Source organism: Loa loa, assembly GCF_000183805.2.
Source record: "Loa loa unplaced genomic scaffold supercont3.249, whole genome shotgun sequence".
Classification (NCBI taxonomy): Eukaryota; Metazoa; Nematoda; class Chromadorea; order Rhabditida; family Onchocercidae; genus Loa; species Loa loa.
Window position 1 is genome coordinate 5,329 of NW_018108429.1, and position 13,269 is coordinate 18,597.

At 30.2% G+C, this 13,269-nt stretch overlaps 1 protein-coding gene across 1 annotated transcript in view; it reads right to left on the minus strand.

The window, feature by feature from the left end:
- LOAG_18290 (glycosyl hydrolase family 38 protein) overlaps positions 1–10,825 on the minus strand; it is a 12,907-nt gene extending 2,082 nt beyond the window's left edge. Inside the window, exons 1-23 of the mRNA XM_020450951.1 lie at positions 10,694–10,825; positions 10,270–10,387; positions 9,993–10,090; positions 9,532–9,666; positions 9,069–9,173; positions 8,694–8,841; positions 8,225–8,396; positions 7,590–7,723; positions 7,219–7,392; positions 6,287–6,476; positions 5,427–5,604; positions 4,856–4,985; positions 4,590–4,650; positions 4,066–4,236; positions 3,743–3,851; positions 3,234–3,292; positions 2,473–2,653; positions 2,209–2,321; positions 1,889–1,976; positions 1,588–1,666; positions 1,242–1,360; positions 867–1,052; positions 153–294 (exon numbers count right to left, since the gene is read on the minus strand). Coding sequence (XP_020305314.1) covers positions 153–294; positions 867–1,052; positions 1,242–1,360; positions 1,588–1,666; positions 1,889–1,976; positions 2,209–2,321; positions 2,473–2,653; positions 3,234–3,292; positions 3,743–3,851; positions 4,066–4,236; positions 4,590–4,650; positions 4,856–4,985; positions 5,427–5,604; positions 6,287–6,476; positions 7,219–7,392; positions 7,590–7,723; positions 8,225–8,396; positions 8,694–8,841; positions 9,069–9,173; positions 9,532–9,666; positions 9,993–10,090; positions 10,270–10,387; positions 10,694–10,822 — 3,019 coding nt within the window. The 5' untranslated portion in view covers positions 10,823–10,825. The remainder of the gene's footprint in view (positions 1–152; positions 295–866; positions 1,053–1,241; positions 1,361–1,587; positions 1,667–1,888; positions 1,977–2,208; positions 2,322–2,472; positions 2,654–3,233; positions 3,293–3,742; positions 3,852–4,065; positions 4,237–4,589; positions 4,651–4,855; positions 4,986–5,426; positions 5,605–6,286; positions 6,477–7,218; positions 7,393–7,589; positions 7,724–8,224; positions 8,397–8,693; positions 8,842–9,068; positions 9,174–9,531; positions 9,667–9,992; positions 10,091–10,269; positions 10,388–10,693) is intronic.
- Between the last annotated feature and the right edge of the window lie 2,444 nt (positions 10,826–13,269).

Consider the following 13,269-nt stretch of genomic DNA (forward strand, 5'->3'; position numbering starts at 1 on the left):
CTATTAATATAATAATAATTATTATTATAATAATTATTATTATTATTGTTATCATCATTATTATTATTACTATTATTATTATTATTATGATTCTTAAATTTTGTCATTATGGAAACTACCAGTAAACAATAGAGGATTATTAGACCACATACCACTGGCAAGGTTTGCAACTCCTGAAGGTTGAGCACTCAAAAGCGTCATACGTAAGGTTTCATCTTCCATGAAAGCTGAAGAAGACATGGGAAAGAAATGAGCTTGTAGTGGTAGTTGCTTGAATCTACGTCGTTTCACCATCTGAAACAATGAAATTCAAGTGATAGTAAAAGAGTAAAAAAAACTTCATCTTTAACTAGAACTGAACTTCAATTACATCTATCCTTCTTTCACATCACTGACCTCCTAATTCAAGTAACTTAAGTCTGAAAATTGCATAAAAACTTAAAATAAGCAAAGTAAATCAAAACGTCACACTTGCCAGTAAGTCAAGGAATCAAAAAAAAAAGGTATGAAAAAAAAATTCAAAAAGAGAAGATTAATACGTCATTGTTTATTTTGAAACTTTTGCTGAACCTCACATTTTGCTTCAATTCCAGTTCTCAGATTAGACCATATTTTGCCTAGTATTTTTTGTCTAACAGAAATATTCTACTGGAATAAAAGTTACTACGATTAGGATTTTAGCTTGTAACTTAATAATGACCGTTTAAAGTTATTAAATTTCATGTCAACAAAGGATTCATTATTAAAAGCCTACTGCAGCATAAAAAGTCTTAATAACACTATTGTCTCTTGCTGATATCTTTTTTTTTAAAATTATTTTCAAAGAAATCAACAAATCTTGCTGTTTATTGGAATGAATATATCACCTGAAATCCATTAAGATCAGTGAAAAACTCATCACCATTATCAATTCCAGCTTCCAATCGCATCGCTAACTCAACATTCTGAACATTATCCAAATGAAATGTATTTTCGATCTCTATCGATGGTGATAATAGTGGCATTTTGATAATATGAGTGAAAGTCATGTTTCCATCATTAGCTATCAACACCTAAAGAGAAAAAAAATAATGTTTCATTTTACAATCGTTATGATATTTTAGCTTTAACTGGCAAATACACAATGACCCAAAAATCATCCTATGCGCAAGAAATAATTACTGGTAAGTTTTTGTAAAATATCATTAAATGATTGAGTTATTTAATCTTGGCTGTAAAAAAAAGCAAAGTTTCAGAATGACCTTTTGCATTATTCTTCCTTGAATAGCTAAAAATGACTGTTTGATTTTTAATGGTTTTGCTGGACCATTTGGTAGGAATAAATATGCACCAGAAGGATTGTCGGTACCTTTCAGAGGTACTGTAAAAAATAATATTTTAGGTTATCATAATTAAAATTAGCATGGCTTATACTAAAGAGGCTAAAAATTTTCAAGTTCATCCTTCATGTTCACCTGGTTAAAAGAGACAAAAGCTGATTTGGTCATGAAATGCAAAAATAATCACAAACAAATTAATTATCAAACACAGAACTAAATACGGATTAACTAGAAATAAAGTAGTTAAGTTTGAAATGAACGAATTTACATGGGCTCTTCATCCTCGCTCCATACCAGACGAATGATGTCTTTACCGGTATACTCTTCCCTTGTTTTAATGATACAGACTGGAAAAGTTTTTTAAAAAAGTATTAGGAAAGAAAAAGGGAAACAAGTACGACCTAATCAAGATATGACTTGGAAAAATTGTAGGATATCATGGAATTCAGAATTAAAAAGGTTACAAAAAGTTTTAAACGTTAAAAAAATTATCTATTACGCTGGTACAAAAATTTCCTCCGTTTTTTTGTCTTACTTTCATTTCAAAATTAAAGAAAAACTAAACTTACAGCCAAATGACCTGTTTTGGGGTCAAATACTGCTGATATTAAACCATTATCAAAGGTGAAGTTTCCCAGTGGCGCAGTATCAAAATCACTGAAAGCAAACAGAAAAACAGGAGTAAATAAAAAAATAAGTGGATAAATTTCAAACAAAGAAAACAGTATAATCTATAACTGCAAATGTCATAAAGTTAATGATAAACTCTTCATTTAATCAAAATTTCTATCTTTTAAATGGTGCTGCCATTACTGAATTCCGGCTCTCAGAATAACTTCTCATTCCATTAAATATTACAAAAAAAATTATGTAATAAGTAATAGGCAACCTGCTCTGCAGCCCAGTAAAACTTGATTGGATCATAGCTTTGTTATGTGGAGTACCAAATTTAAACAGATATTTTTGGAAGCTTAAAGGAGGTATGGTTGGAACGAAGCACAGCTGAAAAATTTAAAAAAAACAAACTAACGCTAACGAGATGAGAATAAGCAAAGTGTTTGATTAAAATCACTTTATAAATTTTAAATTCCGAAAATGAAATATGACAAGATTGATAACTAGATAGAGCAGAAGATACCTCTCGAAATCATACCTCATACAATTTCGAATCGATAACCCATTTATTATTGACAAATTCAAGAACTGGACTAATTTGTTGCAAAACAGTTACAGTAGGCTCCGAAGCTAACACTACTATCGTGTTCAAAGCATTAACATGAACACATATTGTTTCCATCCTCAGGTTTCCCAAGGGATTGAATAAAATTATTTCACTGGAACAAACTTAGAAGATTGTCGTAAATTAAAATGAATTTATGGATTTAAATTCAAATTAAACAACTATAACTGTCAAATTCTTTTGAAACCATCCTTTTCAAACCCATCCATCTTTATTTAATTCTACTCTAAGTCCTCGAAATTCTGCAATAATCCCATCCTATTTGATCAAAGGTGAAATAGGATAATGCCGGAACAATGCTTAAAATCGAATGTGGAATTAATAAAAAGCTTAAATGAACAATAAAGTTAATCTTAGCAAGATTCAATTGCAAAGGAGCTTAAGATAAGGTCAGTTTGAAATTTTTTTCTCCCTTTTTTTTTCAGTTTCCGTATTGCTAAAATAGGAAATATGCAAGGTTTAGAATTTGAAGAAAAGAAAACAATTTCAAATTACGATATTTCTATACTCCTTCCGAAAAAATATTAGGACATGAAATTTCAGTTTAGTTTAAAATATTCAATTCACTATTTTGCATGTTTCTTCAATCGATTATAGAATATTTCAATACAATAAATCGCTGTTAATGATGACAATTCTAAAAATGGCACAGATATTACATAAATTTCGCTAACCTTCCATGCATCACAACTCGTTTCTTCGGAAGTGATTCAGATGTGTCAAGATTTTCTTCCTGAAAATTTTGAAATTTTAGAATCTTGTTTTCCGGGAATTCCTTGAAAATTCACACTTCGTTGAAAAAATTTCAAATTATGGATTTAATGGAAAAAGAATAGCTTTTATATGACAAGCAACCAGTTTTTTAGATTGTGCTGACAAACACCAACATACATATCAGGAAAGTTTAAGGGAATCAAAAGTAAGCGACATTTAATAAAGTGCCTGATTACACAGTGCCAAACTACAAATAGCTACATAATAGAATCTTTCCATCGCTAGTAATACAACAGAGTCCAACATGTAACCATATCATCTATCAAGAAAAAGAAAAGGAAAATTTGATCGCTCATGATTAGGCTGAAAGGACCGGTATATGTGAATACTATTAAAATGAAAATGAAATACTGAATGAAACTATTAATAAGAATTATAACTAATTACAAGTCAACGAATTAGAATGTACCATCAAAAGGCTTGGAGTAATGGAAGAATTTCTTGATGCTTTCCCGCGAAGCAAAAAATCTGCAGCTGTAACTATAATTTCTTCGGATTTTTTTATTGCTTCAAACATCCTGCAAAAAAAAAGCCTTAACTCCATTAGAACATAAGCAATACTACTAGATTCACTAAAATAGGTATTAACACATCTGTTTCAAATTATTTCAAAAAATGATGAAAAAAATAAAACCTCAAGAAGTATTGCAAATAAATAATAGATGATATACAACGTGGTTAATAAGAATCTGCTAGATTTTTCAACTAAACTACAATTTTGCATTAACAAACTTCTGGCCATAATCAGTCATAACTTCATCTTTCGATGTGCCAGCAATTCCATCGTGATGCTGGAATAAATTCATCCAACGTCGAGCATCTACAAGTAGGCCAAATAGCCGTAACGCATTGTCTTCTTCCAGTCCTTTCATTCTCATAAAACTATACAAAATTTCAGCAGTCCTACAACAGAAAAGTGTATTGATACGTAGAAAGTGAACAGCAAACTTTATCAAAAGTCTTTGACGTTTGGTTGAACTTGGAGTAACACTATAATGCAAAAAAAAAGGAAAATAATTTTTAATAACCCTAGCTGGAAAAGGACAGAAAATCAAAGGATTAGATGCAATTTTTTGAGAAATTAGTATTTTTTGGAAAAAAAATGATAAAATTAGTAAGAAAATTTAAACTTCAACAAGTTGATAAGAATTTTGAACAGTTTTCAGGAAATCCATAATACTCAATATTATGTCCCTACTATCAAATTTCCTAGCAATACTGATATTGAAGATCCTTATTTTTTTTAAAGTATTGACCTGATATAATGTTGTAAAACGCGATCAAAACGTTTGTGAAACGGTCGACTCGTATAATATCCTGAAAGCAATTTTCTATTAGGTAAAATTCCGGGAGTCAAACTTCAAGATATCCATTAGTTCGAGAAAATTAAACATTTTAACTGGAAAATAAAATAAAAAACAAATAACAACTTTGTGCAATCAACGGTTCAATCATCCTTATTTATCAGTCAGTATTTTACTTTTTTTTGTCAGTATTTTATTTTTCTGAATGGAAAACAAACCGCTCCAGTAATGATCATTTCGGTCAGCATATGTAAAAAAATCGCCAGATAGAACCGGCAAATTATCGCTATCTTCATGTAACCGTTCATGAACTAAGCGAAAATAGTCATCCACAGTTCCAAAACGAGCCTAGAACAAGTAAAAATCACTATTTTTGAGTACGTATAGTACTTGCTCTTTTTAAGTTAATTTTGTAAGAATCCAAAAAAAATTTGATTTCTACAAACCTTTGATTTAAAAATGAATATACTATCCCCAAATTGAATCACTGAAATTCTAAGGGAAAAAAAATCATTATTTTTTACAATTTGTACAGCTATTCTTTAAAAACAATTTTAATGAATTACTATTTAATATATCATGCACCAATTCACATTTTGATATGCTATGCTAACCATTTCTATAAACCAAAAAGTTTATTTTTTTTAACCTGTAGAGACGGATAAATTATTGCAATGACAATAACAGGTCATTATCATGCAACAAAGGATAAAATACTACAGCAAAAAGTTACTACACAAAAAAAGGAAAAATAAAAAGTAAACCGGCACTTTAAATAAACAAACTCACATTTACATTCCATGCATTTTGTGCATTCATATATTTGAATAATTTCATATAATTTGCATATTGGTTATTCCATTCGAATTCAGTGTCGTAACGAAAGTCATCACCTAACGGCACCAAAACAACATTTGTCTTGAATAATTGTGCTTTTTTTCTGTACTGGTCATATAACAATTGCGCCCTGCAAATTGAATTTGGATAGTCCAATATAATCAGTTATAACGATTGGATTCATTAGACATTAAATCAGAGGTTGCATCAGTTGTGGTATCATTAATTGATTATTATTATGGTTAGGTCTCGCGAACGAAGATTTGGAAAGAGCTCTATCCACGCATGCTGCAATCGCTACAAATGTGCGAGGGTATTCTTCCAATCTGCGCAGTGGATTTTTTTTAAGAATAAATTAGTTGTTTAGTCACAACATTTGCAGAAATGTCCCCATCTTTTACTCCTAAGGATCATCTACTAGGCCTAGCGAGCTAAGACGCTGACACCGAAACCCTCAGAACAGGTTCAGTTAGAGGTTTCGTTAGAGTATCCCTCTCGGAGATGGATGGCCTTATAGGGTTGAACGAGCTCCATCTGTCCCAGTTTAGGATCAGAACTGTCCTCCTAGGAAGGTTGTCGAGAGGCCGAGGGCCCATCTGACCGTGGACACACTTTGTCGGGGCCTTCAGTTAAGATCTATCTGACATGATAGATCCTAATGGACGCATATGCACCACCAATATAGTTCGTAACATCATAAGAACATCCAATTTCCCCTGCATGACAAGATGTTCGTGGAGAAGCATTAACTGATACATTATCCAAAAATCCACAATTTTAGTTCATCTAAAAAAAAAAAATTCAAGTATTACCTCTCCTTAATGTTATTTTCGGTGATATGGACCGCTGGTAATTTCCATGGACAATCCAAGCCACCTCCTGGGGTACGTCTAAAATCAAACTGACAACATATCTTCGGATCCGGACCACATGTATGAGGTATATCATATGAAAAAAATGGCATGATGTGTGTAGCAAAGTCTGTTGAATTGTCACGGTTGCCTATAAATCTTCAACTATTAATTTCAATAATATATTTATTATTCGCTAATTTTATGATAAAATAATGTGCAAATAAGGCTATTACATAAATAAGGTTTTGAACAGTAAAAAAAAGAAAAAAGAAAATGCATAAAGTAACATTTACTGTTCAATAAAACTAGCTCATTACACAAGCATTTTATCTCCGTTAATTTAATAATGAAACAATTCTATTTCTATTAAAAAACCAGAGTTTAGTTATATGAATCATATATGTTGCAAGTTATTCAAAAACGTCAGCAATGTAAAAACATTACTAAAAAAAGTTATGTAGCAGTGATTTGGAATGTTAACAGCAATTTCAGATGAAAATTTTCGCTGTTTTATTCCTAGTAAATACTTCAGAAATAGGAAAAATTTGAAATATATCGCAAAAACTCGCAATATTTTACACATTTTTTAATGCTGAATAGTGATTTCAGTAGAATTAGTTGGGTAATAAATGTCACTATTTGGACGAAATATTCGTAAATAACAAGTACCAGTGCAGTCTCAACTTCGAAACCGAATATTATGAACGAATTTAAGTACTATTAAAAATAAAATCTAATAAAATTAATTAAGAACTGACGATAGGTTACTGAGCTAACATAGGTTAAAATGATTCTACAGCTAATATTCTAAGCCAGTTTCGGAAAACAACCCGATGCGAGTTTATATAGCGGTCAGAAGAGTATTGAAATCCTGCAACTTTATGACATACCCCATAACTGTCTCCACATAAATTCTAGCTCTTTCCTTTCTGCCAAATACTTTTTCACCGAATAGTGTACTCGTTGAAGTACACCATTCGAAAAATTCGACAATTTCATAAAGTATGAAATTGTGGGACTTAAACCAAAAGGATCAATTGACCAGTGGTTCCTTGGTTTGTAATCTGAAATTATTATTTCAAAGGATGAAAAACAGAAAAGTGTTAAGCAGAACAATGATAAAAAACATGAGACTTCTGCAGGAAAAATCATATTTTGTACTTTGAAGAGCTACAATCAAAAAAAAAGTGTATTTCATGAAATTGATATTCCCATCTCTGTTTTAATTCATTATATCATGGCTTTCGCTTATTATAATAACCTTCGCTAATATGATTGCGAATCCATTCATGTCCTTCCATTAATTGACTGATCAATCCATAGTAATGCGAATTAGCTTCATCGGGCATCACCCATCCACCGGTTAATATTTCCAATTTTCGTGATTTTAAAAGCCTTAAGTTAATAATAAAATTTTCAGGAAAAAGGAGTGAAACAATAACAAAATCGATCCAATTATCCGGCATCCTATGAAAGTTTTTGTTTCTCTAATCGACCAACATAAACTAAAAAAATCAAATCCTTTTTTTTTGGCAAAAGTAATATATCGCGCCTCCGAATATATTCAAACCTCGAAATATGTCAAAGTAATAAATAAAGTTAGAAGGCAAGTTGGGAAAAATACTGAGTAAGCTAATATTAGCATCCTCGAGTTTTATATTTTATTGGATAAATTCCTGAACACCAACACACAATTCAGGCCTATATTTCAAATAAGCTGTATCGGATACTTTAGTCAAATCAACTCAGTAACTCACTCAATAACATCAAATTAACTCAGTAACTCAGCTGCAGACTAGGCTTCACGAAAAAAAAAGAGAAATTCAACAGATTCCAAGTCAAAACATGAGTAACTGATCGAAATGTTAACTTCATAAAATACCAGAAAAAACTTACCCTTTCACTAATTCTCGCTTCTCTTCATCAATTTCTGCCCACCATCGTTCAAAAAAACTTATTTCCGCATAAACAAAACGCATTTCATCCATTTTTTGCAAATGGTTTAACATATTATTGAGTATATTTCGTGTATGAGTTTCATAATATTCTTCGAAAGTCCTTATCCAACCTAAAAATTCCACTTTTTTTTTCAAATGATGTTAAAAGATAAAAAGATAGTCATCCATAATTCATAAAAGCACTGAAAAATCATAATTTTCTCTCCTGAAAATCATAATTTCTGTGAGGCTAACATCTTTGAAAAAAGATGTATCAAAAAGATTTTCCTTAAAGATCCGTTACACTAACTATGGATGTACTTGTACTATCAGATGATCATGCTTGAAATTGTTAAAAAATAATTAAAACAAAAAACAAAAACGTATTGATGTAGTGAATTGAGAAAAACATTGAAAAATGCGATAACCTGGATCGTTATGAGAATGAGGTACTACAATTACTTCAAGTCTTTTTTCACGCTGCACCGACTTTTCGCTATATACAATATCATAACCTTGCTTCCACACCCCACCATCTGGATCATCAAATGGTAGTTTAGTATATATGTCCAACATCTTAAGTAAAATGATAAGAATGTGAGAAAAAAACTGACAAATAAATGTGAATAAATGAGCAATGAAGAAATACTTATTTTTAGAAAAATTTCACATTAATATTGAACCTAGTAAGTTAAGCCAATAGAGAATATTCTGAATGAAATCTTTAGCAAGACAGCTTCGTGTTAATTAAAATACTCAAAATTAAACGTGGCAGATTAGAGTTTAAAGAAAATAAAAGTTACTTGGATATTGTTGTTATCGGGTGTTGTCATGGATATAGCCGCAAAACACATATTATCTGGTGGAATCGAAGAAATACGATCCAAAAACTGTCTAACAATGCCAACCTATAAATTCCAACAGTCTCGAATTTCGAACTGATAAGTTTTATTGTGATTTAATTCCAGCAAATTAAAAAAGATACTAGTACATGTTACGAGTGAAGGCAAGTCTAAATTAGCTAATCATCGAGTTCAAAAGACTCGAAAGGGAATTATTTTCATAAAATATGCCAATTTCTGAAAGACATTCATAACCATATCACGCATAATATTAAATAGGCAAAAAATAACCACAAATAATTCGAAGCTCCCGATGATTTCTTTAATCCTTTGAATCCCCAATAAAAAATATAAAAAAATTTCATATTTAGAAGAAATCCCATTAAATGCTTCGCTGTCATTTAATTTCATTTCAAAACCATACCTTCCCACCTATATTATCCGGCATTTCCACGGCCTTCCGCGGTTCTTCTGGAGGATGGATGACTCCATGTATTGCTTGTTCTTCTTGTGCTTTCTGTTGCGCAGCTTCTTCCGCATTACGGGCCTCTTTTTTAATCTATAACGGTTGGACTTTCGAAATTATATGTACGAAAACAATTATTTAAACTGACCAGTTACACCTTGATTCACAGATCTGGAAATTCTAAAAGTTTTTATAATTACGGCTTATTTCAACAACCCATGTGTCTCTAATTGAAGCTAACTTTCAGTGTTTAATTTGGTAGGTACAAAAAAGTACTTCTATCACAAAACTATATGCTTGAGCTTAAAATTGACTGCAGTAATTGGATGACCATCTAAAACTGGACCTATCTGAATCATCGTCAAAAACAAAAGCCATGAAACCAATATGAAACTGGAACTTTAAATCCAAGAAAGTACCTGTTCAGCTTTCTTTGGAGGTGGCAAAAAACCAACAGCAGCTCCATCAACATTTTCCTTTTCTTTTTCCTCATCTTTCATTCTTTGACTAGTTTTACCTTAAATAATTCAGATATTGAAAATTCACAGTGTGAAAAAATCACAATAAATTAAAATATGAAGGAAAACTATGCAATGCAAAGTTCGTGTGAAAAAAAAAAAGAAAAAATTCGACAATTCCAATTAATCTTTGCTTTCACGTGATAGAACCATTATGTAAGTGAGAATATAAAATTACTTTTCAATTCTTGACGTTCTTCAAAAACTTTCTTTAACATGCTCTGCATTAATTGGCCACTCCTTCTAGCATCATTTTCCAATAGATTGATCTGCTTTTCTAACTTTTCCAATTCTAACTGCAAAATTATTTGAATAAATTAACACAACTATGTCAACCTCCTTTTGGATGACAATTATGTCAATTTCTTAGTTAAAAATGATCGATGAGATTTATATTTTAATATCTAGCATATGGAATCTAAAACTACTGGAAAATTTACTCTCTTCTCTTCATACCAATCATTATGCAGTAATTTTCCTAGAAGTCAATAATACAATAAAGGTAATTTTTGGAAATGAAATTGGTAAATAAGCTAAGATAATAACTGTGGAATAACACTTCGGCTAAAATAATGTATATAAAAAGAGGTTTAGCAGCATACCTGTTGATCTTCATAATTTCGTTGATGTTCGAAAGTTTGTGTTTCCAATGAATTATACAGGATTAAACAGACAAATACAGATATGCTTAAAACACCGGCCAATAATCGACCCGAACTTAAGTGCATCATTGGTCCATTTATAAATTAATTCCAAACTAACAATAAATAAGCCATGAATGTGTTTGCATTCTGCAATAACAGAAAAAGAAAAAAAAACATGTTATCAATTAAGGATTGTTTAATTTAAATCAAAATAATCGTTGAACTTTACAATCTTTTATTTGAAAAGATTAAATAAACAGAGAGAGAGAAAAATAAAGAAAAAAAAAACGAAAGAAATAGGAGTGAAATAGAACAGACATGATCAAGTTATTTGTTGGTTTTTTTTTCAACAACAGCATTACTGTAGAATAATGTATAATATAAAGTTTATACATTGTACGGTATAAACTATAAGGTAAAATCGGTTTTAATTAACGTACAAATAGAACATTTCCGTAATCATTGCAGATTTTTAAAATTAACACTCATTGATCCAATTCGAATTTTTTATACCAACAATTCAAAATAACAATATACAATTTTTTTTTTCCGATGATCACTTTCCTATGATTTCTTTTTTTCTTTTTCTCAACAATTGGAAAAGATCTTTGCAAAATCGATTAATGATTTCAAGTTCTTTGCAAAATTGATTAATGATTTCATTAAATGATTTTTATTTATAATTTTATGATTTATTTTTGGTTTATTGTAATGAAACGTCTAAATATTCTTTTCTTGGGAAAATTCCTTATAATATTTCAATAGTAATTCATTTAATATTACCATCTGATAAGTTACAAGTAATAATTTAAATTTTGGGAAAGAAGATGAAAAGAGATAAGTTCGGAGAAAAAAAAAAGGAAATTAATTTTCAATTAATTACAACATAGATTATGCATTAATAGCATCATTTGACAATTCGGAAATGAATGATATTTTGTAGATGAGAATCTTCTTGATGTAATATATCATCTTTTATAATTGAAATGAATAAAAAGTAAGATTTACTTTTTAGTGATTTATGATAATAGTAAGTGATAGCATAGAGATCAATGAATGAAGAGTAAGACTTAATCTTTACGTTAGTGATTGTAATAATGATGGTGATAGTATACAAAAATTTAGAAAATCGATTATAGTATTCCATAAAAAGATCATTTCTGCTATACCAGTATGCTCCCGGTAATAATTCCGTCATACGATACATTTCAGCACACTACTTTCCGGCGACAAATCCACAATATTGATTTTCCATAATATATGCAAATTCGAGTTCATTAACATTAGTGCTACTCAATGACAAAACTTCCGAAAACATCCTAAACGAGTTTTGCATTGCAAATTTCCCGAGATATCTCAATTTATTGATTGCAAACAAAAATACATGCTACAACATTAAAATTCCCGAAAAATCTAACGAAGATGAGAAACCAATGCAAGAGTTGAAAGTTGAAGAAAAATCAATAAGAGAAGCAGTAATAGAAATAATAAAAAAATTTGTTAGACCTCCCGCGATCTCACGAAGGATAGGAAAAATTTAATAGCTGAAAAATGTTATCAGTAAAAATAGAAGAGTAAATTTTATGAATAGAAGTGAAAAAAAAAGGCAAAAGAAAAAGGAAAGAAGGAAAATGACCAAACACGTGGGTCCAAAATAACTGACCAATAAAGAGATAAATGATTATACAATTAGGTTTAGGTTGAAAAATTAGAAATAAACGTAGCTAAAATAATGATAAGGAAAACACTGCCAAGATTGTAAGTAAATAAATTTAAGACTAAACTTAAATCTGAAACTCTTGCCAAAATTGATAATAATAATTGAGGTGTGGTAGCAGCAGAGAATTGAAGAAGCACGAAGAGTTGAGATTTCTTACAGTAGTCCTAAATGATACACTAATAATAGTGAACATCTGAAGAAGCAATTATTACTAGGGATAGAAATAAGATTTTAAAAGCATGAATAATAAATATGATGACTAAACAAGCCACTTTCTTGTCTTTTTTTTTTTTTTGCTACCCTTTATATCATTAACGCAAAATGTATTGTAGTTTTGTTTATCCAGACAAATATTCAATATTAAAAATTAGAAAAAAAAATTTATCCATATAAGGTAGCAATACCTCAATCGTTGATATCATGGGAAATTGGATATGTGAAGTGATAATATTAAAAGATTAGATGCAAAAATTGGATTAATCTGAAGATGTGATCATTTAACCGAATAAACATATCACTATTATGATTCTTGAGGAATATATCCATTTTCATTCCATTTATCACCTAGAAAATCGATCTTAAATTTAATTGAATTACATAGCTGTGTGTAATAATAATACAATATTAATTATAATAATAATCATTACAATATAATCATACAGAGCGATAATACAAAGTCTAGATACAAAATTTGTTTCAGTTCCCTTTCATTTAAAACATAAATGCATTCATACCGCAAAGGTTCTCCTTCCACATAAATACTATCTTTCTATTTCCCATATCATTTCATTATTTTATGAGGCACAGATTCTAC